The sequence below is a fragment of the Dermacentor silvarum genome, chromosome 8 (genome assembly GCF_013339745.2).
Source record: "Dermacentor silvarum isolate Dsil-2018 chromosome 8, BIME_Dsil_1.4, whole genome shotgun sequence".
NCBI classification, from domain to species: domain Eukaryota; kingdom Metazoa; phylum Arthropoda; class Arachnida; order Ixodida; family Ixodidae; genus Dermacentor; species Dermacentor silvarum.
Window position 1 is genome coordinate 142,054,901 of NC_051161.1, and position 24,470 is coordinate 142,079,370.

A 24,470-nucleotide genomic window follows, 5' to 3' on the forward strand; every position below is an offset into this window, starting at 1 on the left:
TCAGTAAAAAAACGTGCACTTATTTCTCGGGTTCATTTTGGATCCTACTGGGCAACGGAAGGCCTTGGCAAAAGCCGACGAGTGGCGCGCGAGCTTGTTGCAGTCCGCCGAGAAAGGTTCGATGATGCCACTTCGCGTGCAAGTCATGTGGCAGATGGTCATGAAGAACACCTTCAACTCGTTCAGCTTCTTGCTGATGTGCGTCGCACTTTCCGGATCACCGACGTCATCGAGGAACGCCGCGTAAGCAATCTCCAGAGCTGGTATCTCGGGAAACAAAGTTTCGCTTCCTGCCGTGGCTCTGGTGAGGCAACTGTACCTGTCCTGGAAGGCTTCCTGCGAGGAGGCGCTCAGGATTGATTTGACAGGGCGCCCCTCTGGATGCCACTGAATGCCCTCCTTATCGAGGGCCTTCGCAAGTTGCAATGCCGCAGAAAACCCGAATCCTCCGTAGAACATGGCCTTGGTGCCCCTGCTGTACAACAAAGGAATGTTGACTGCGCCGATGGCGACACCCACGGCGTTCTCCACGTAGTCGTAATCAAAATAGGGCAGCGCATAGTTTAGTGGCATGTCGAGCACTTCCTCGTATTCTGGCGTCCTATTTAGATTAACCATGTTTAGGATGGACGCGAGCCAGTATACGCCGAACGCTCGTTCAGTATGCGGAAAAGGGCTAAATGTCCTTGCCAAGTTTTCGCTTTCCATGAATGCGGCGGGAGGCCACAGTCGCAAAGTGGCAGAGGTGAGCTTTTCGGCAGCAACCGCGCTGCTTTCTGAGTCGAGCCACGAAGACTCGTTGATGAGCCGAACGGCCGTCGACACGAGGCGCTCATAGCCGGCGTCGATTATTTGACGAACGCTCTCTGTTATCTGGGAACGAAAGTGCAGGGACAGAATGAGCGCCTTGTACGGCACCTCCACGTGATAGCTACAAAAGGCAGTTCGAAGGCTCGTGGCTGTGTTATTGTCCCCATACATTGATATCAGAAATCTGCTGTCAGCCACTGGTGCGTAATGCTGGACAAACTGCCACCCCAGGTACTCCAAGATCTGCTTGTTCGTGTAGTTCTTGAATATCTCCCCGACAGTAACGAAGAACGCTCTGTCGGTGATGAGTGCAACGTCTCGCTTAGTAAGCGAGACCTCGACGGTGCTCTGCATGTCGTAGACGGTACTCTGCAGGTGCATCAGCCATCGGGACGAACTCACAGTCGGCGTGTATGTCTCCAGTTGGCCGATAGGAAGTACCGCGGCGTGTTTTGGTAACGCCGCGACGGCGTCGCTCAGCGCTTTCAGAATTTTTCCTTCCAGCTGCTCTGCTTGGATCGCACGCTCCTCACTGGCTACGGCGCTGTCGCTGGAGAAAGCGCCATAGAAATCCATCCAGTACTTTACATAGGCGGACGGCCCGCTTCCTTTCACAACGCGGTACTGACGAAAGTACTGATCGATCAGAGGCGCCGGTGTGAGCACGATGCTCCACCTGCCTTCCCCTGCTCTTCGGCGTGCCATGCTAGGTCGCACTGTAAACCAGAATGGTGCCTGGAAGAAGTATGCGAGCGTGATGAGCATGCGAAGGGCGTCGACATTATCCCCAGGTGGTTTAGGCCACGAAAGCTCCAGGTAATCCGTCATAAATGTCTGTAACAGCCGGATTTCGGACCCGTACATTGATGAGTTGCTCATGCAAGACTCCAGCATGGCCAATGGCTTTTTGCCAACACGGAACACCTGTGAGCCCTTCTGGAGAGTTTGACTCATGCTCGAAAACCAAGAGTAGACCATGTCTTCCATCGCGGAACCATCGAAGTCCTTGAAGCGTTGGTGCTGTTTCTGCGGCGACCACTTGGAGCAGACATGGGCACGGAAATCGTCGCAGGCGTTAATGCTGGGTTCTACGGCCTGCATGAGGAGTCTTGCGTGCAAGAGACAGTCGTCTGTGATGCACAGGTCTTCCTTGCTCCTCGGGGTGGTTGACGCGCGTATGAGAAGGAAGCCAGTCACCGCCAAGAAGAGGGTGGCGCCCACCACGATGCTAATAATAGCATGCCTTCTCGTGAAGAACTGTACGGTCCCGCTAAGGACTTCCTTGGGACTCTTCGCCTGCGAATAGGTTCGAATGGTTTCGATAGTTAATCTCGAAGCATTAGGATCGAATGCTATACATTCTTTCTCAAGACGCGAAAACAGACACCGCAGAGATAATACGAAACATACAAGCACCGTTAAAAAAGAACGTATTGCGAACTCCATCCAACTTTCCATTGGATGGGATGATTATCGCTGTTATCGGTTGGGAGGGGGGGGGGGTTAACGTGAACATTCATGAACCTGTCAGTTGACCGATTGATTGACCTCAACTGTCCTCGCATTGAGCACAAGACACTGATCGAGCAACGCGAAATGTCATGGGTGACAGTGCAGAGAAATAGAGACACCCACAGTTGCGACGCTTCAACGACCAATAATATCTTCGCTCTGTTCCCTTATTTCTGAAGCACAAAGGTTATCCATCAAATGTATAACGCAAGACGTTGCAGGTGAGTCCACCAGCTGGACGGCTTCCCCAGTGTATAGCATCCATAGCTCATGTGGCCTTCCTTTTCGTCTACCTATAGTGACACAATTACATTGTTCATCTTTTTGCATTGACCGTCTTTTACCACATCAACAATGTTACAAAGTTTTCGCTCAGCGCAGGACGCGCCTTAGTGTTTGCGAAATTTCCAGACTGTTCTCGCCGATCACATAGTGAAATAGACTTGTCTAATCAGATTGTGTGCTCGACACAAACAGTCACATACATAGACATACGCGAACACCAACGATTACGCATTATTGTATTATAACGACGACTGACGATTGTGCTCGCCACGATCCTCACGCTTTGAATGTTACTTTCCTTTTTTTTGTTCTTGCGGGCCCACGTTCGCCCAATACTGTGTTAGATTCGTGACACGCAGTTTTGGTACTGTCTTGTTCATCGCTCTTACTTGAACGTGTACAGCCTACTTCAAATGGGAGGTGTGGAATCTTTTAAACTCACTGCTGCGAATATAATGAGTGTATCTGGCAATACATTACTAGCAGTGACGGTCGTAAGTTTGGGATAATCACTGCTACTATAAAAGGTTACATATGACTTCCTATTGCAGAATGGACGCATGCTCTCTTAGTGGGAATCCTGAAAAAATGAAATTATGGGGTTTTACGTGCCAAAACCACGATCTGATTATGAGGCACGCCGTAGTGGGGGACTCCGGAAATTTGGACCACCTGGGGTTCTTTCACGTGCACCTAAATCTAAGTACACGGGTGTTTTTCGCATTTCGCCCCCATCTAAATGCGGCCGCCGTGGCCGGGATTCGATCCCGCGACCTCGTACTCAGCAGCTCAACACCATAGCCACTGAGCAACCACGGCGGGTCAGTGGGAATCCTGAAATCTGCCAGTTTAATATTTGTCCTCAATCTCACCAAACTCAACACAGGTCGAAGGGAAACTTCGTTTTACTGTTTTTTTTTGCTCTTTTTCTAGCTATTGATTGGTTTGAAAACATATATATATATATATATATATATAATAAAGGGGATAATACAAATGCACAGTTATCTGGCAACACTGGCCGCGTGCGCCACCTTCTCTGATGCGTTATCGTGAAATGCCTCGAGGTTGTGTTGCTCTGGGACCAACGTAGTCCGGATATTCAGAACTCTAACACGCAACAGTCGTCTACATCATACAGCGCTTAATGAAGTGTGAACTTCACCGTGCCCGGCCCAACTGCACAAGGTGCGCGGTTCGATACCCACTGCCCGATGCCCACAGGTTTATAATACCGGTGCAAGCAGCCCCCGGCTAAGCATCCAGCTTTCCAGGGTTGCGTTGCTTAAGAAAAGTTAATTCGTTAAGACCGCTATACACGCGGTGCAGGAGCCTAGACAAACAAAACATCGCGCAACTAGCCAACGGGCCCCACAAGCGTCCGCTTTTTTTCGCTGTACGGAGGGCATCTTTGGTTGCTCACGAAGTAACAACAATGAGGGACCGAACTGAATGGACGTTATTTGAAGTTATTTGAGTCTTCACTGTAGCGTCGGAATCGCTTGCCGACTACGAGACGTTTTGAGCCTTTGTCAAACGTTTCGTCTCTGACTTGTTCAAGGAAAGGGTCCACAGGGCCCCTGAGCTTCTATAGAAGCGGGTCGGAATGGTTCCTCAAAAAAGTTCTGGTTCGGTCTGGTCCCGGTTAAGCTAGAAATAACAATTCAGCCCCGGTTTCCCGTTCAGCTCCGGTTCCGTTCGACACCCTAGCTTCATGCGGAAAATCGAAGCTCCGGTAATACTGCTGCCCTTTGAAGCTGACAAAGTTACATGCCCGAAACTATGGATCGCTGTGGTTGCTCTGTTCGCGTTGCTTTCTCTCGTCCATCGTGTCAACCGGAATTGCGCGAGTCAGGTCGCACATGCATGTCCCGCGAACACGGAGGACAAACGTTAACGGCAAGCTGAGCGCCATGATTTAAATTGTTCGGTGCGCTCTTTCCCCACCGTTTGCCGCCGCACATTCTCACTCGAAAGGGTGGCAAGGTAAATACACCTGGTAGCGAAGCTTCCATACAAGCTCATACATTCAAAACATGGCGGTTCATCGCCGGTTCATTGGGCTTAGCGCCATCTGTGCGAGGAGGGAACACTTACAGCGGAAAAAAAAATAATGTGACGCCATATCCGTTAAAAACAGAAGTGACGTCATTTTGCTGTCAAAAGCGCGAATTTTTTTTCTGGGGCCTGCCATTAGCTGTATATTCAAATGCCCCGCCATTCCACGTGATGGACGTTTCGAGCTTTCAGCGCGGAAACCCATGCAGGAAAAGTTCAGCCATACGGGTGTCGAAACCGCACCCTTGCGCGGAACATGCTTTGTTTCGAGGCCGACGAACGCTTTGGGCGTAGAGTGCTCGCCCTTTCGTCGGACGCCAAGCCTGTTGGCCAGCGCTGTCCCACGAAAACAACTAAAGTGAACAATTATCTGGCGGTCGCAACTCACTACTTTTGACTGAACAGGATAAGAAATAAGGAAACTACACGCGTCACCAAATTCAGACAAACGTCGACAAGCAAAGCAACACAACATCTGAGGGGGGTAAACTTAACGAGTGTCCCTTTCTGCCCACTTCAAGAGCTGCATTGCGTTGCAAGTGATAGCGGCGTCAAAGCCCGCCGCTATCGGTGGGTGCTCATATGGTGGGCGCTGAAAAAAGGTATTTATTGATAATGATCAAGTAAAATGTAGTTGTTCTTTTCTCGCCATGCGTATATAAAATTGATTAGGAATTTTATTTTCGTTGAATGAGTCTGTGTATCGCTATAATTAAAAAACGTGTTTTTGTTTCGGAATGTTTGTTCCCTCCAAACATAGTCGCGCTTCAATCGCTGCTCCCGTAACCACCCTTGCTTATGTCGGTGACAACTCGTTCTGAACCACTTTTCGCCCGAAGCTTCGCGACCATTTGGATCAACCTTGAGGGCGGCGCGTGCTTTCTCTTGCTCGCCTTCCGTGCACGCCTTAATTCTCGCTGCGCTTTTGCCCGTCGGCTAACCGCAATAAAATAGATAACGCATGAAGAGGGTGGTGCCGGCTTCTCCGATTGGTCCGCTTCCCCTTCCTTAGTTAGCTTGTGGTGGCTGGTCAAAAATTGCGGCGGCGTGCAACGGAAGAATAAGAATGCCGCTAAAACGGATCCTCAGCAAGGAAGAGTTGGCAGAGCGATGTCGTATACGTGCCGAAAGGGCTCGATAACGTTTTACTGTCACGCAAAAAGGTTTATGATGCGCAAATAAAGACATCCTCACCGGCAGGTGCGAGTAACGAGGGCCTGAGCGATCTTCCTTTCCTTTCGGAACGCACAGTCTCTGGCTATTCAGAAAATTTTTCTGTTTTGTTCGGCATATTCATGCATTTTTTTTTCGCGTACACGTCACTTTGAAGCGGTGAGTTTTCGCGGTTTTGTGAGGTCGCGTGACAGACAGGCGAAGTGGGCGCAGCCCGAAAGCATCGGACCAATAGCAGAGGGCTAATGGTGAGCAGGCGTCGAATCAGAAATAATTTGTGTGGTTTAATCATATCTGATCAGTGTGTACACGTTATATCAGATGGGCAACTATCGCGGTTTTTGTGACGTCGCGTGACAGAGAGGCGAAGTTGGGAGTGGCCCGAAAATTTTTTGACCGATTATGGTGGGCTCATTGCAGAAGTGGAATAGAAAAGTTTGGAATAGCTTTACGTTATAGCGCCCCTGGCTCAGCCGCGGGATCCAGGAACGTTCTGCGGCACCGACCAGCTCGACGTGGAAAACTGGATCGCCACGTATGAGCGTGTAAGTGCCCACAACAAATGGTATCCGACAATTACGTTGGCTAAGTTGGTGTTTTACCTACAAGGCACTGTGAAGGTGTGATATGACAACCATGAGAAAGAACGACTAGGACACATGCAAGCAAAAGCTGAGGGACTTGTTCGGCCGTCCCACCGGGCGAAAGAGCGCCGAAAAGAAAGAACTAGCGACCTGCTTTCAAACGTCCACATAATCATACGTCTCTTACATCCAGGACGGGCTGGCTGTGTGCCTACCATTACCATTATACTCCTATATTATACCATTACTACCATTATACTCTAACTACCATTATACTCTAACTTACCATTACAACCATTACTCTAAAGCAATAAAACATTGCATTCCCGTCTCAGCCACTGTAGTGGTGGTTTTCAACAGTGAACATCCACTTTCGCAGAGCAGGAATGGCGAGTCAATTCTCTTTCTCGCTACGAATCGAAATACTATTTCCGTGAACAGCGCGCTGCCTTCTGAGAAGTTTCCTTCAGTTTTACTTCGTTAGGACGATATTTAGAGCGAACTGCGTACCGCAACAACCCGTGAGGTTTTGTTCATCCCGTTTGAGAAATTATTTTATCCGCCGCTAAGATCTTTAAAACGGTCAAAAGTCGCTTAAGTGCGTGATAATATACAACAGCAGTGCCTCCGCAAAACAAATTTTATAAAAGTGTAGTGCTCACAGAGCCATAAATGCGTTCGCGTTCCCCAAAATGTTGTGTACCGCAGAAAACGTTGCCCTTGAGCGCTAATTTAATCTAAAGTAACGTGAGGAAAGAAAATTAAGGAAGTTGGAGGGGGGGAGGGGGGGGAGGACTTTTTACGCGCTTTGCGTAAACAAACCGACACGAGGGCCGTAAACGACGTCAAATTTGGTCGCTGTTTAGCATGTGAGTTTTTATTATCGCTGATTTTGCTGTGCTTCTTGGAAAACAGAAACCGGTATGCCTTGTTGCAGGCGTGGCGACGAACCCCCTTGCTTTACATTCAGCCGCGAACAGCATTGGGGAAAACCACAAAACAAGGGTGAAAACAGCAGCTATGCATGTAGTTGTGGTGTCGAGCAAGCAGTTTCGTTTTGGCATGCCTTAGACAGGATGGCGGATGGCGCTTCGCTGCAAGTCGATAGATGGATCGCCCCTGGCATTTGAAATATCCCCTATTCACAGAGAGACAAAGCAGGAAAGAGGCGCACTTGCGTTCCATCCAGGATAGAAGTGATGAAAACATATTGAAGCCTGATACCTGATACATGCCTCACTTTTCACAAAATACATTGTATTAAACTTGGCTTTCTCCCTGATAGCACGACGGAATCATTGTGAGAAAAATAAATCTGCCATACCAATGTATTTCCCCTTAAGGGCGTACTGACGTGATATTTCTAACTGTTCATATCTTGGGGTAAATGAAGGTCCGGGAGCTCTAAACCCACCAACACTATATTCCCAAGCATCAGAGCGCCCTAAATAGTTTAATACAATATGAGACAGTTCCGGTTGTGTTTCTACTGTGTCGTAACTTCATGGCGCCGACTGTGATCACGTGGGAGAAGGACATTTCAACATTCTGGCCCACGGTCCGGCTCACACAGTCGGCTGCTATGCTGCTACATTGGCCCTCACGACGAGTACCAGCACAAACGTAGCGGCCGAACAAGCCTCAGCGAGTGTCAACACGTCTCAAAGCTCTGCTCCCGCGTGGCCACATTTAGTGCTGTGACGTCAAGACACAGCAGGAACAAAAACGGAACTGTCTGTAGAAAAGCTATTGCAATAATATATTTCAGTTGCGCTGAGGCGTGCTAGTATTTTGCCTGGGGTTTAGAGGTTGATGGCCTTTGTTTAATACAAGAAAATTGAGTCGAAAATATCACGTCAGTGACATGATTTCGTAACTGGTGTTAGATACAGGACTTCTTTACTACAGGTATAATATTTTAGTATTCATCGAATTAAGTTATGTAGGTTCAACATTAGCACTGAATTAGAGATTGTTCAGCGTGTTAGTTCGCTTTCACACATTTGGAAGCACGATTGCATGTTCACGAAACAGTCAGCTATTTTCTCTGCGAAAAAGCTGGTGCAGATAGAAAGAAGCAAAACAAGCACCGTAACTAAATGACTTGCATTTCCTAATATACCATCTGGCTGAAAACTGCCACACTAAGCAGCGTCGAAGTGATAAAAAAAAGTAAGGCGCAGCCAGCTTCGGACCTGCTGACTCGTGCCCGTGCTATTAGTGATTTTGGTCTGTCGTCTTTCAGAGCACTTGCCTATCACTTCGATGTGGTGCTGTAGGCAAAAACAAGGGCCCGAATTAACAAAAGCTTCTCGCGTTAGAATTGTTCGTAAGAAAGAATGTCAGCCAATCCGAATGCAGGACACATTATAATCTAAGGCGGCCGGCCAATGACAAAGAACCGTTACGAAAGAAAAGCTTTGTGAATCTGGCCCCAGGTTTATATATCTGCCACAATAAATTCCGCGACCTTGTTATGAAAACTACGATTTTGAAACGACTTTATTCCCATTTCAAGAGCTGCTGCCGGAACCAGCTGAAGGCTGAATCATTCAAGCTGATAAATCCCCGGTCATATACCAGTCGACGCAATAGTTTCATCGCGAATCGCTCTATATAGGAAAAAAAAAAAGAACGCCTCCAAATTTTGCGCTTTTTCATGAACTCCCATACTTTAAACGTAGCCCTCAATTTTGAACCGGTTTTCTGCCGTAAGTAATTGTACCGCTTGCATGAGATGTCGGGCTAGGCGCGTAGAGCCTATTTCCACGGGAATGTTTCGAGAGATGGCTTTTCATGACAGCGCAAATCTCACTTTTAATGCGATGAGCATTGTTAGGATACTTCACCAACCACTTTCCTTTCACGCCAACTTCGGCGACCATATACGTGCCGCAGGGTATGTGCCACGCTTTCATGAGCAAAAAAGATCCTTCCAGCTTTCTCCGGCGCTGGGTGGAGTGGAACCCACATAATAAGGACACTGCTGTCCGAATACACATTCAGGCATGCGCCATGCGGCGCGGACAGACGGCTCACCTATAAATGGCACCGCGGGCACGGATGGAAGCGCGCGAGAGAGGAGGCAGGCTGTAGTACAGGCTTTATGCATGACGCCTTTCGTGTTTTTGATTTGACGAAATAACTGTTTCGCACCATTGACTTAATTATAGTTTGTAAGTGTATATTGCGCTCGCAGACTACAGCAAAAACATAGGTGACAAATATCAAAAGTTATTCGCATTATTAAATTCTGGCGCGCTATATCGTGAAGCTATTCCAAACTATGCTATTTCATTTCTGCAATCAGCCCTCCTCGATTGGTCGATATTTTTTTGGGCCACCCCCACTTGTCGGTTTCGCGACGTGAGGAAAACCGCGAAAACTCCTCATATGACATGACGTACGTGTATACACTGATTATGCATCATTAGACCGAACAAAAGAATTATTTCCGCTTCTACGCTCTTTTTCCCCACCAGGGTTCCACAAATGGTCAAAAGTTTTCGAGCTGCGGCCATTTCACCTGTCCCTCACGCGACGTCACAAAACCAGGAAAACTTACCGCGTGAAAGTGGCGTGTGTCAATAAATATGCATTACCATGCCGAACAAAACAATATTTTTCCGAAAAGCCGGAGACTGCCCCGTTCCGAAATGAATAGAAGATGGCTGCCCTCCGATCGCTCTGGCATACGCTACTTGGAGCTGCCTGGGAGACTGGATTTATTTGTCTATAATTATTTTTTTTTGCGTGGCCGTATAACCTTGTCGACTCCTTTCAGCACGTACAGGACATTTCTCTGCCAAAATTTCTCGCTGAGGATCGGTTTTAGCTGCGTTTTACAGCGAACCTGTCTATGGCTAAGCCAATGCGTCCACACGGAAAAACAAACATCAGCAATGGCTCGAGCGTCGTCGTCGTCTTCCACGGCTGGCTCCGTTGCCGCTCATCATTGAAGTGTAGAATTTCACTTCTCTTCTGTCGCGGTAATGGGGAGGCCTTGTTTGCGGGGGTATGAGCCATTGCTTAAGAGGAAGCTTTAGCTCCGGCCCAACTCTGACGCGGCCTATTCAAGTACATGTAAAACGCAGAAACGCTTTTCTGAGATAATCCCTGGACAGCTTCGAAGGAAATTTGTTGCATTTCAGAGAGAAAGTTTAATTCTAGTGACTGTCTGAAGCGGAATTTCGATTTAGGCCTGAGTTTTGCTAAAAGAGTTTTCAAAAATTCGAAAGCTCGAAAAAAAAATAGAAGCACGACGTTTACAAATTAATGGCTCTGCATCAAGAATAAATATTGAGGTTCTGTAATCGGCATCCATTAGACCATTCAAAGCAAACAAATTCGTTTTGTAACTTTATATCTTACGTGAAATTGTTGCGTTGTGAACAAGGGTACTGCAAAAGCTGTATTTCCAAAGTACAAATTTTTCTGTGATTAATGTGTAACAAATCAATGTTTTCTGTTTTATACGTACTATTAGATGCAGTTCACATAATTGTGATATTTTTCTTTGCTGAGTTACAGAGATGTAAACTTGATAGTCCTCGTTTTCGGAAAATTTGCAATTTTTGCCAATTTTTAATAAACAACCGACTACATAAATTAAAACGTCGAAGCCAAAAGTCACCAGATTTTAAGCTTTTCTTTTACATGCAACAAACCTCGTCAAATTTGGTGGAGCGGTTGCCGAGAAAAGAAAATTCCCTTTTTACATGAAGTTAGGAGCATTCGAGCAAAAGCTTCCTCTTAAGGGGGCATGAGCCATTCATTGAATTACTTGATGGACAGATTTCATAACAGAGGTGATATGCGAATGCTATCATCGTCAGCAATTGCTCGAGCGTCGCTTCCACACCTGGCTCTTTGGCGCCCCTCGGCGAAAGCTCGCAAACGCGCTCGTGCCACAGCTCACGCCTTCTTTAGCTGGCGCCGTTGCCGCCTATCATTCCACTGTAGAATTTTTCAGACCCACACGATTCTCAAGCGGAGGCCTTTGCCGAGATTATCTACCCACTTTAAAATTGTACTCAGGCCGAAAGGCGGAATGAATTTGAAGAAATTTATCGCCATCTAACTACTTCAGGCCACTATCTGCAGTGCAATGGTTAACGTAACGGTTGAGAAGAGAGGCGGCAAGGCCCGTGTTAACCTTACAAATAAATCCTACACCGTCGCAACTCCGTCAGAACACAGAGCGCAGCAATACGTTGCTATCAAGAGCATCCAACTCGAGGAAGAAACCTTCGATTTGAAATCCTACATTGCACCCCCAGGCGAGTCTGTATGGGGTGTCTGCCTTACAGCAACGACGAAATGTAGCGGGAGCTACAACAGCGTAACACAGGCAAGGACTTCGAAATCGCTGGAGCTAGAAGATTGGTACAGACTAAGTATGTTCTCATCATCTTCGTCAGCACCACAAAATTGCCGGAGAGCCTCGATCTCTTCGGCGCTGTCATGAGATGCTACACCTTCGAGCAGAAGATTAAAGCTTGCTTCAACTGCCGGAGACCAGGACATCGAACGGATGTGTGCCCGCAAAAGAAGCAAGAACTCCGCTGCCGATGCGGACAAAACCATCCGAAGACAGAAAAACCAGATTGCACACCGAAATGCATCGTCTGCATGATGATGATGATGATTGTTGGAGTTTATTGGCGCAAGGGCCAGATGTGGCCAAAGAGCGCCAAGGCAATGAAAATCACGTCACCGGGAACCGAAGATGCAAGGTTCGTTACGAAAAACAAAAGAAACCTGCTACCCCACCTGCACCACTCAAGAAGAAGAATGATGGAGACATCTCAAGAAGCAGGTCAAGCTCCTTCCAGCCTTTGGCCAGAAGCATCTCCAAAGACTGGTCAAAACAGGTGAGCTGGGGTCTGCCTACCTCCCGGTCTAAAGCAGACGTTGAAAAAATACAACCCTAGAAAGACAAGATGCACACCTAACCTCCGTAGTCACTCAATCACAGGAGGAAACTAACAAACTAAGAGCAGAGAGAGACAGAGCAAACTAATAGCTCTATAATTGAACCCTCCTCCACCAACACATGCCTATGACAAATGTCTAACACACCCGCTGCATCCGCAGCCTCTTCGCGATCATCCTCCCCACAACGCCACCCCGCAAAAAAGCGAACTCTACCGACTGAAAATGACCCCATGGATGAAACTAAATACATGCTGGAGAAAATTTCTCACGATTTGCCGCAAAAAATGAAAGCAGAATCGAAGCCGTTGAGGCCAGACAAAGCAAACGAGAAGCAGCCTTTGCTAGCTTTGCATCCACCTTTGAGCAGAGTGCAAGAGAGAGAGAGAGAAACAACTTCATTTAAATAAAGATCGTGCTTGGTCATTTTGGGTGGAGCCCCTCTTCCAGGGCCCCACTGGCTATTGCGGCGCGCCGGGCCTGGTCGAGGGTCGCCAGTTCGCTTCCCAAGTCCAGTTCGGAGAGTCGCGCCTCCCACGACCAATTGCTAAGTGTATCGTTAAGTAGCGGCTAGACGGCGTCTGCCGGACGCTGCGTGCATTGGTAAGTGATGTGTTCTTCAGGTGCCAGGCAGTGTCCAGATACCCCCCATGTACTTCACCATGAAGGGACTGCTTAATGACATAACTTGGCAATCGAACTGTATAAGCCTCTGAAAAAAAAGCAAAAAACGAAGTAACCTGGAGTTCCACATCATCATCATCATCATCATCATCATCATCATCATCATCATCATCATCATCATCATCATCATCAGCCTATTTATGCCCACTCCAGGAAGAAGGACTCTCCCTGTGATCTCCAATTACCCGCGTCTTGCGCTAGCTGATTCCAACTTGCGCCTGCAAATTTTCTAACTTCATCACCCCACCTAGTTTTCTGCCGTCCCCAACTGCGCTTCCCTTCTCTTGGTATTCATTATGTAACTCTAATGGTACACCGGTTACCCATACTACGCATTAGTATGGATGGTCTGCACAGCTCCATTTCTTCCGCTTAATGTCAACTAGAATATCGGCTATCCCCGTTTGTTCTCTGATCCACACCGCTCATTTCCTGTCCCTCAACGCTAGGCCTAACATTTTTCGTTCCATCGCTCTTGGTGCGGCCCTTAACTTGTTCTCGAGCTTCTTTGTTAACCTCCAAGTTTCTGGCCCATATGTTAGCACCGGTAGCATGCCATGATTCTATACTTTTATTTTTCACCGACAGTGGTAAGCTCCCAGTCAGGATTTGGCAATGCCTGCTGTTTGCACTCCAACCCAATTTTATTATTCTGTAAATTTCTTACTCATGATCAGGGTCGCCTGTGAGTAATTTACCTAGATAAAAGTACTCCTGTACATACTCTAGAGACTGACTGGCGATCCTGAAATATTGTAGGCTTGCCAGGCTGTTGAATGTTATCTTAATCTTCTGCATATAAATCTTCAACCCCACTCTTACACTTTCTCGGTTAAGGTCATCAATCATGCGTTGTAATTCGTCCCCAGTGTTGCTGAACAGGACAATGTCATCTGCATACCGAAGGTTGCTGAGATATTCGTCCTCACTCCAAAGCCTTTCCAGTCTAATGGCTTGAATACGTTTTAGCATGCAGTGAATAGCACTGGACAGATTGCGTCTCCTTGCCTGACCCCTTTCTGCGCAGCAGGATTTCGCCTTCTTGTGTTGTAAGAGTGCAACATGGGCTAACTTTTAGCAACCGAACTCGGTGCGCAATTATCCACACTCACACCAAACGGAGTGAGGCACGGGAGGATTGATAACACGTAAGGTGCAAAATCTACGCACTACACCCTTCGCGCTTGATCACACGATGCGGCCATTCGCGACTATGACGATGAAGACGTCCGCCCTCTAGACAATTTTGTGTATGACGCTTCAGAAAGGATCGTGGCGCTAGGCACTTACCATGGCGGCCAGTCGAAGGAGGCGAAGCGGAGCGAGATCGGACTCAAGATGCTGCTCGCCTTGAGCCTTTTTCGCAAGCTCATTGTCCCTGTAGGAGGCGGAACGGCTGGCGACGTGACGGCTTGAACGTCGCTGGCGAGCCCGGTGTCCTGCGTGCAGGTCACGCCAGCGCCGAGGACGCCTTTCGCTGGAGGGTCAGAAAGCACCGTCGCCAATGCACCTGCGGCCGACGAGGCGTGCGCCGCAGCGGCACACGCCGGTGGCGCAGCTTCCTCTGGGGCACAGCCACCCGCATCAGGCGGATTGGGAGCAGCAGGCGTCGAGCTAGAGGCATCTGCCGCCACTCCTAGCACCTCAGTTTCGGCCTTGAGGTCTTCGGGTGGATTGGGTGGGGCCTGCTTGCTTGGGTGTCCCGAAATCCTTGTGAGCGATACTCGGGTGCTCGCTGCTGTTGGCTCGTCAGCGGTGGCCTGCTGCGTAGCCCGACCGGCAGCGGATGACTGCTCCTCTGGGACTGGAACAAGCGTGACGTGGGAGGCTGCCAGGAGGGCCGCTTCCTTTGCGTCCTGAGCGGGCTGCAGCGGGCGCCGAATCGTCGCTCGTGTCTATGGGCATCGAAGAAGTAGGCTGTGAGGGGACATCCCTGGACGGTGCGGGCTTTTTTGGTTTGATGGCGGAGCCTCTTGAGTTTGCGTCCGTCGATGGTGTTGGTCGACTGGCTGAGACGGCTCTCGGCGAAAGCTGCGGATGGGTTTTGTCGTTTCTTCTTTGAAATTCTCTTCGAGGTCATTTCGACGTTCGCCGCCGTTGCCTCTGTCGATTGTTCATCATGGGTTTCCTCGGAGTCACGCGCGGTGGCCACAGATTTACTTCTCGATAGCTTCGATGGCTGCTTGCTGGCCGTTGAAGCACGCCGTTCCTTTTTGCGCGCACGCTTATCTTTGGTGGCGGTGTAATCCTGTTCAGACATTTTGGCTTGAGGATGAAGAATCTCTTCACTGAAACCTGCAAGCGGAATAAGGAATAACGATAAAGTCGTGGCGCCAGATTCACAAAGCTTTTCTTTCGTAAAGCCCGACCCACATGGAGTGGTTTTCTTGCGAAAAACTGGCGAACGGTCCGTTCGCCAGCCGGTGGACCGTTCCGCCGGTCCACCGGCTGTTCGCCGTCGATCAAGGCGGGCTAGGTATGTTCGCAGGCGGTGATCAACCGTTCACCGGAAGCGGCGAATGAAGACTATCAGCGCGGACCAACCAGGCCGCGGTCGCGTCCGACTTCCTGCCGCCGCATTCAATTGACTCGGCTAGCCAGCCAAAGAGCCTAGAGCGAACATGGCGACAAAATCTGCACGCATCGCGTACAATGATCGCCTGATCACAGCCGTCCAGGTGCGCCCAATATGGTTCAGTAGCACAATAATCGTTCAGTTGCAGATACAAAACTATTTTTTCACTGCATTTTACTGGGAATGGAGTCACGCTGTTTCTAGCAACACTGAAATCGTGGCGGCGGCGGCCGCCTGTTTTTCGCTGCATGTGGATGCAGCATGGCGGAGGCACACTGGCGTTTCGCCGCGCTGTTGCGGGCAGCACGAAGTTCGCGATGAAAGTTCGTTCCCTGTGGGCCGGGCTTAAGCAATTTTTGCCATTGGCCGCCTTGCATCCGGATTGGCTGAAATTCTTTCTTGCGAACAATTCTAGCGTAAGAAGTTTTTGTGAATTCGGGCCCGGATTCTTTCCATGAAGGAATTAAGCGTATTCGGTAACAGACTAACCCTAGCACTAAATTATATCGTGAATTGTAAAGTTTGGTTGCACATCCATGTGCACAAGCCACCGGAGACGAACACACAAAATAGTGCACTTACACAGAACGCTGCATTGCATGCCGCTTTCTCTGTGCAGTGTGTTGTATTATGTTGAATTATAATATCGTTCCAAAGTGTAACGTTAATGACGGCCATATATAGGACGTAATAATGCTTGCGCAAGCTTGCAGACAAGATGTATTCTTCAATTGTTCTCGAGCTACAACAGGTATAATTTATTCAACTATGGCGCAGCTAAGAAAAGTTGTCGCAGTTTCACCTGAAAGGTGAAGCATCAATTGCGATAGCAAATTTGTAGAGAGCTATACGGAGTAATGATAGTAGCTTTATCAGCTGTATAAACTTGGACATGCAGCAGCACCGGCAACACGCAGAACTGTTGTCGACGCCGTCGGCGTTTTGCCCGCGTTTGCACAAAATGCGTGCGGCGTTGGTGACTGTTGCCGGAGCCTCTGATATAAATAGGCACTTGGTGCCGCAGCTAAACGTCGCCTCCCTCCCCCTCCCCCCCCCTCCCCACTGCCTTTCGCGCGTCGGAAGAAGGCGCGTTTGCTCTAAATAAAAGGTGATTGTAAAGGAGGAAAGAGATGCCTACTTCTGCAGCCCTTAAGGGAGCACGGCGCAGAACGGGCGTTTGTTCTCCTCCGTGGGTTCACTCCCCTTGCAAGCGCGCGTCCCTCGCCCCCTTTCACTCGCACATACAGCGTTCGGCGCGCGGCGACGATTTCATCTCCATTGACGTCATACGGAACCTCACGGCGACGGCGACGACGACGGCGATGCCCATGGCAGAAATCTGCTTTGGAGTGTCCATATAATTGCTATCGCAAAAATAAAGGCATTCTAGGCACACACTTGCGTCGCAGTATCCCGAGCACTCGGAAAACGTAACGTGAAATGAATAACGCTGTGAATGATGTTAATAGATGACGCACAACACACAGATAGTGAAACTCCTCAATGAAAACTAGAGAGGTTCACGTTGCGTTACACCCAGCATGCTATTCAAGGTGAGTACAACGAAAAGTGAAATGATAGACATAGGTCATACGACGGACACATATCACACACAATACACACCACGTTCAAAATAAAATATCTCACTAAGACCAATGTCTCGCATTAAAGTTAAAAGCGCCTTCGTAACGGATGACGCGCCGGCGGTACTAGTGTGTTTCTTTGTTTATGTGCTTGTTTTCTACTACTCACGCAGGATGGTTCTTTTTACCCTTTGAAAGCGTCGCGTTATATTTTGCCGGTTCCACCGCAAGTGCTTTATCCTACTTTTTCCTGTCGGCGACGCGGTTCTGTGTTGTGAAATCGTGTGCGTGTCAAGAGGCATTTTATTGCGATAACAATTATATGGACACTTCAACCGGATTTCTGCCGTCGGCGTCGCCGTCGCCATCGCCGTGAGGTTCCGTATAGATAAAATCTTCGCCGCGCGCCGCATGCCCCAGAGGCAGCGTGCGGGGACGCGCGCTATCACGGAGAGCGAACGCACTCAATCTCCCATGCGCAAGCAAGGAAGCGGCAAGCCAGCGCCGGAAGGAGCGGGGAGGGGGGGGGGCGCACTTCTACGCTGCCAACAACCGCGCTCGTCGTTCGTTCGACCGCACCGTCTCTTATCTCCACACGGCTCTGACCTTTATGCGCCGTGCATTCGCCGCTCAGTTTCCGTTGAAGCGATAGACCGCACGTACCTTCGCCCGCTGCTGCGGCGTATATATGCGCTTGCTGCCAGCGTTTTGACAGTCGTTGTCTGCAGTCATTCAGTGTGATCTATTCATGTTTGTTTGTGCGCGCTCACACCACGCTTGTTCAATCAGTTAGTAATAGTCGGGCCACATTTTCCAACGCACGCTACACATGCAATGCTGCCCGGGTCGGCAGTGTAGCGCTACAGGTGTGTCCCTTCGCACGCGCTGCCCACGGGAAGCGCTTCTCATCAACACCACCGTTTCACACGCGCCTTCTCGTGGTCATCGAGTCTCTCTTCATGTCGGTCTACTTGCGCCGCAGCACACCTGCTTACTTATTCAGCTCATGTTTACTACAATTCATATTGCTACCAAGCCGCTCACCTTACTTCGTATGACATTGCTGTGTTGCTATCGCATTCATCGCTTCGCCCTAGGGCGAAACTGTGACATTTTTTACTTCCGATAGCTTCGATGGCTGCTTGCTGGCCGTTAAGCAGCCCGTCCTTTTTGCGCGCACGCTTATCTTTTGGTGGCGGTGTAATCCTGTTCACACATTTTGGCTTGAGGATGAAGAATCTCTTCACTGAAACCTGCAAGCGGAATAAGGAATAACGATAAAGTCGTGGCGCCAGATTCACAAAGCTTTTATTTCGTAAAGCCCGACCCACATGGAGTGGTTCTCTTGCGAAAAAAGTTGTCGCAGTTTCACCTGAAAGGTGAAGCATCAATTGCGATAGCAAATTTGTAGAGAGCTATACGGAGTAATGATATTAGCTTTATCAGCTGTATAAACTTGGACATGCAGCAGCACCGGCAACGCGCAGAACTGTTGTCGACGCCGTGGGCGTTTTGCCCCGCGTTCGCTCAAAATGCGTGCGGCGTTGGTGACTGTTGCCGGGAGCCTCTGATATAAATAGGCACTTGGTGCCGCAGCTAAACGTCGCCTCCCTTCCCTCCCCCTTCCCCCCCTCCCCCACGGCCTCTCGCGCGTCGGAAGAAGGCGCGTTTGCTCTACATATATGGTGATTCTAAAGGAGGAAAAGAGACGCCTACTTCTGCAGCCCTTAAGGAAGCACGGCGCAGAACGCGCGTTTGTTCTCCGCCGTGCGTTCACTCCCCGTGAAAGATCGCATCCCTCGCGCCCTTTCACTCGCACATACAGCGTTCGGCGCCGCGCGGCCACGATTTCATCTCCATTGACGTCATACGGAACCTCACGGCGACGGCGATGGCGACGGCGACGCCGACGGCAGAAATCTGCTTTTGAGTGTCCATATAATTGCTCTCGCAATAAAACTGGCGAACGCCGTTCCGCCGGTCCGCCGGCTGTTCGCCGTCGATCAAGGCGGGCTAGGTATGTTCGCAGCCGGTGATCAACCGTTCGCCGGAAGCGGCGAATGAAGACTATCAGCGCGGACCAATCAGGGCGCGGTCGCGTCCGACTTCCTGCCGCCGCATTCAATTGACTCGGCTAGCCAGCCAAAGAGCCTAGAGCGAACATGGCGACAAAAGCTGCACGCATCGCGTACAATGATCGCCTGATCACAGCCGTCCAGGAGCGCCCAATATGGTTCAGTAGCACAATAATCGTTCAGTTGCAGATACAAAACTATTTTTTCACTGCATTTTACTGGGAATGGAGTCACGCTGTTTCTAGGCAACACTGAAATCGTGGCGGCGGCGGCCGCCTGTTTTTCGCTGCATGTGGGTGCAGCATGGCGGAGGCACACTGGCGTTTCGCCGCGCTGTTGCGGGCAGCACGAAGTTCGCGATGCAAAGTTCGTTCCCTGTGGGCAGGGCTTAAGCAATTTTTGCCATTGGCCTGCCTTGCATACGGATTGGCTGAATTCTTTCTTGCGAACAATTCTAGCGTAAGAAGTTTTTTGTGAATTCGGGCCCGGATTCTTTCCATGAAGGAATTAAGCGTATGCGCATCGGTAACAGACTAACCCTACCACAAATTATATCGTGAATGTAAAGTTTGGTCGCACATCCATGTGCACAAGCCACCGGAGACGAACACACAAAATAGTGCACTTACACAGAACGCTGCATTGCGTGCCGCTTTCTCTGTGCAGTGTGTTGTATTATGTTGAATTATGATATCGTTCCAAAGTGTAACGTTAATGACGGCCATATATAGGACGTAATAATGCTTGCGCAAGCTTGCAGACAAGATGTATTCTTCACTTGTTCTCGAGCTACAACAGGTATATTTATTCAACTATGGCGCAGCTAAGAAATGTTGTCGCCGTTTCACCTGAAAGGTGAAGCATCAATTGCGATAGCAAATTTGTAGAGAGCTATACGGAGTAATGATAGTAGCTTTATCAGCTGTATAAACTTGGACATGCAGCAGCACCGGCAACACGCAGAACTGTTGTCGACGCCGTCGGCGTTTTGCCCGCGTTTGCACAAAATGCGTGCGGCGTTGGTGACTGTTGCCGGAGCCTCTGATATAAATAGGCACTTGGTGCCGCAGCTAAACGTCTCCTCCCTCCCCCCCCCCCTCTCGCGCGTCGGAAGAAGGCGCGTTTGCTCTAAATAAAAGGTGATTGTAAAGGAGGAAAGAGACGCCTACTTCTGCAACCCTTAAGGGAGCACGGCGCAGAACGCGCGTTTGTTCTCCGCCGTGGGTTCACTCCCCGTGAAAGCGCGCGTCCCTCGCGCCCTTTCACTCGCACATACAGCGTTCGGCGCGCGGCGATGATTTCATCTCCATTGACGTCATACGGAACCTCACGGCGACGCCGATGGCAGAAATCTGCTTTGGAGTGTCCATATAATTGCTATCGCAAAAATAAAGGCATTCTAGGCACACACTTGCGTCGAAGTATCCCGAGCACTCGGAAAACGTAACGTGAAATGAATAACGCTGTGAATGATGTTAATAGATGGCGCACAACACACAGATAGTAAAACTCCTCAATGAAAACTAGAGAGGTTCACTTTGCGGCACACCCAGCATGCTATTCAAGGTGAGTACAACGAAAAATGATAGACATAGGTCATATGACGGACACATATCAGACACAATAGACACCACGTTCAAAATAAAATATTTCACTAAGACCAATGTCTCGCATTAAAGTTAAAAGCGCCTTCGTAACGGATGACGCGCCGGCGGTACTAGTGTGTTTCTTTGTTTATGTGCTTGTTTTCTACTAGTCACGCAGGTTGGTTCTTTTTACCCTTTGAAAGCGTCGCGCTATATTTTGCCGGTTCCACCCCAAGTGCTTTATCCTACTTTTTCCTGTCGGCGACGCGGTTCTGTGTTGTCAAATCGTGTGCGTGTCAAGAGGCATTTTTCACTTTGTCGTTGCCCGAAATTTTATCTACTTATTTGGCTGCTTTGTGGCGGAGATATTGAGTGTAACCCAGGTCCACTAACTGCTGAACAAGTCAAATAACTGTTAAATGGTCAAAGTGCAATACTTTCCAAGTTATCGCAGCTCACCGCAGACGTTACTGACGTTAAAGCTCGGCTTCTTTCGTTAGAAACTAAGCTAGAAAAGATCGACAGAATTGAAATAACCTTGGCTAACGTTGAAGATCAGCAGCGACAAGATCATGATGCTTTGGCAGGCGTGATTAAAAAATTGGGTGACTTGGAAAATCGTGAGAGGCGCAATAATTTGGTTTTTTATGGCTTAGCGGAACATAATGCCAATGAGACGGCAGCCCAGTCTGAGGAACTCATCATAAGTCAGTGCACTGCGAAGCTTGGATTATCTTCGTTAGCTATTGAACGTGCACACAGGCTGGGTAAATTCTGTGAAGGAAAAAATCGACCCATCATTGTTCGCTTCAATTCTTTCAAAGGCCGCCAAGCCGTGCTTGCAAAAGCATTCAAGCTTAAGGGATCGAACGTTGCTATATCTGAAGACTTTTCCCGTACTGTCCGTGATAAGCGAAAGAAATTATGGGCGTATGCCAAACAAAACAGCGAAGGAGGCGTGAAACCAGTTCTGAAGTTTGATACGCTTCTCTTGGGGAGCAGGCGCTTTCAATGGGACAGTAAAGCCGGCGTTGTACGGGAGCAATGACGAAGTACTGTTAATGCTGCGATGTGCCCCATCAGCGTTCTGTTAGTCAACTGCCGCAGTGTAAAAAATAAAGTTGTTGATTTTCACTTTTTCTTCGTACCATCCAGCCGACCATTGTTTTGGGAACAGAATTTTGGCTAGACCCGACTATCGCAAGTACTCAAGTATTCCCTGACACGTACGGGTGCTTTCGTCGAGACCGCGGTGCACGTGGCGGAGGGGTGTTTGTTCTTATCCATAATAGTATCCCGAGCGTCGAAATGGAATTTCCCGATGATGTAACTGAATCAATTTTTTTGTAAAGTAAGGCTGCCGAATGGGAAAACGATTGTTCTTGGGTCATTTTATAGGCCTCCTGGTCCTTGTGTAGAACCACTAGTTCATTTATCCAATTTTCTTGAAACTATTACCAATCAATGCCTTGTCCTAGGGGGGGGGGGACTTTAACCTTCCGGATATTGACTGGTCAGCGGGGGAACCAAGGGATACTGCTCGAGGGAGCCTATACTCAACTTTATTTGATATTGTAGATCAGAACACTTTCTATCAGTATGTGCACGATCCATCGCGCACTGACGGAACAGGTCACGTTCTCGACCTCTTACTCTGTAACGTACCTGATGTTGTGTACAATGTACGGGTGTTGCCAGGTTTGAGCGATCACAACGTTGTTCTAGCAGATTTATCACTTCTGTATGTGAAGGCTGCAAAAACACCTAGTCGAAAGATTTATGCCTACAGCGGGGCCAACTACGAGGCGATCAGCGCTGCTTTCGAGTCGTTCTTTCCAACCTTTGATGCACTCGCAGATGATCTAGATATCGAACAACTGTGGAATACTTTCAAACTGAAAGTGTTTGAACTACGTGTAGCTTTTGTCCCATCACTAGTTATATCAAGTAGGCGAGCTCGACACAAACCCTGGTTTAACGCAGAGTTACGTGCCCTTGTTCGGCGACAGCGACGAACTTATCAAAGATACAAGGCGTCTAATTCGCCAGAGCATTTGGCCCTACTGAAAGCAATAAAAATTGAATTTAGAAAAAAAGTCTGACGTCGCTAAGAACTTGTATTTTTTAAATCTAGGTGAAAGACTTGTCAGGGATACCAAAGAATTTTGGAGGTATGTGAAGCGTAATGGCAAGGACAACAGATCGATACCTGCTTTCAAAAATGATGAAACAATAATTCATGATAATGAGTCTAAAGTTGAAATTTTTAGCCGTTATTTTCATCTGTGTTTTTGTCGTCTAGCTCATGTACTGTCTGTTTTGAATTACCTGGTGAAATAGACCGCATGCCGGAAGTCATCTTTTGTGTCTATGGTATCCGTAAATTATTACAAGATGAGAACCAGGCTAAGGCATGCGGCCCTGATGGCATTCCTGCCACTATCATAAGGAATTGTGCGGACGCGTTAAGCTTTTATTTCACCCGATTGTTCCAGAAGTCCCTCAGTGAAATCGACATGCCTGATGATTGGAAATTAGCGCGAGTCGTGCCCATACATAAGAGTGGTGTGCGGAACTCCGTTCAGAACTATAGGCCCGTTTCCTTAGCTAGTATTACCTGCAAAATTATGGAGCACGTAATATACAGTTGCGTTATGGCCAATTTAACTAAACATAATCTCCTAAGCCCCAGCCAACATGGTTTCAGGCTGGGTTTATACACAGTTGGTAGAGTTTATACACGATTTAGCCTCGGCAATTGATAAGCAACAAGTTGTGGACTGCGTTTTCTTAGATTTCCGTAAAGCATTTGATGTAGTCGCACACAGTCTCCTAATCTCAAAATTAAAAGCTTATAACTTGGATGGTCAAATAATAGCGTGGATTACTGAATATTTGTCATTGCGGAAACAGGCTGTTGTTCTGAACGGTATATCTTCACAATATGCATCAGTTACGTCGGGAGTTCCCCAAGGCTCAGTGTTGGGGCCACGATTGCTTTAGTTGTACATTAATGATATTTCAATTGGTATACAGTCTTCATTCAGGATGTTTGCCGATGATTGTGTTTACAGAGTCGTAGATTTCATTTCTGATTCACAAATCCTACAAGTTGACTTAAATACTATAGCAGACTGGTGTGTGCGTTGGGATATGTCAATAAATATAAATAAGACTGTTCACGTCACCTTCACAAAAGAACGAGCTAATCATCCGTATAGATATGGAATTCATGATTTTACTCTAAACATAAGCATGTAATTTAAATACCTAGGCGTCTTTTTTACTTCTGATTTACGATGGAACAAGCATGTTAACTATATTGGAAATAAGGCAGCATCAGTTTTGGGATTCTTGCTGCGCAATTTTAGTAACTTACCGAGTAACTTAAAAACGCAGCTGTATTTCAGTCATGTACGTTCAATACTTGAATATGTATGTGTTTGTTTGGACCCACACACATCTGAGCTTATAAATAAATTAGAAAAAATCCAGAATAGGGCAGTTAGATTTGTTCTTGGTAACTATAGTCGGCAGCTTAGCATGACGGAAAGCAAACATAAACTTAAATGGCAAGAGCTGAAGCATCGTAGAAGGCATTTCAGGTTAAA

General features: G+C 48.2%; 1 protein-coding gene across 1 annotated transcript; it reads right to left on the bottom strand.

Annotated features, from left to right (window-relative positions):
* LOC119462457 (endothelin-converting enzyme 1) lies at positions 1–22,022 on the bottom strand. The gene is made up of 5 exons (XM_037723805.1): positions 22,008–22,022; positions 18,319–18,451; positions 14,551–14,844; positions 14,331–14,479; positions 1–2,106 (listed from the first exon to the last, which is right to left on the bottom strand). The coding sequence occupies exons 1-5, from the start codon at positions 22,020–22,022 to the stop codon at positions 1–3; spliced, it is 2,697 nt and encodes an 898-aa protein (XP_037579733.1).
* Positions 22,023–24,470: the final 2,448 nt, after the last annotated feature.

What these genes read in the sequence shown, in the direction of transcription:
- LOC119462457 (XM_037723805.1), bottom strand. An exon ending in AGCCATCGAAGCTATCGGAA is followed by an intron (nt 14,845 to 18,318) that starts GTAAAAAATGTC and finishes CGCTTGTTCCAG; the next exon opens with TCCCAGAGGAGCAGTCATCC. An exon ending in GCACGCCTCGTCGGCCGCAG is followed by an intron (nt 14,480 to 14,550) that starts GTGCATTGGCGA and finishes ACCTGCACGCAG; the next exon opens with GACACCGGGCTCGCCAGCGA.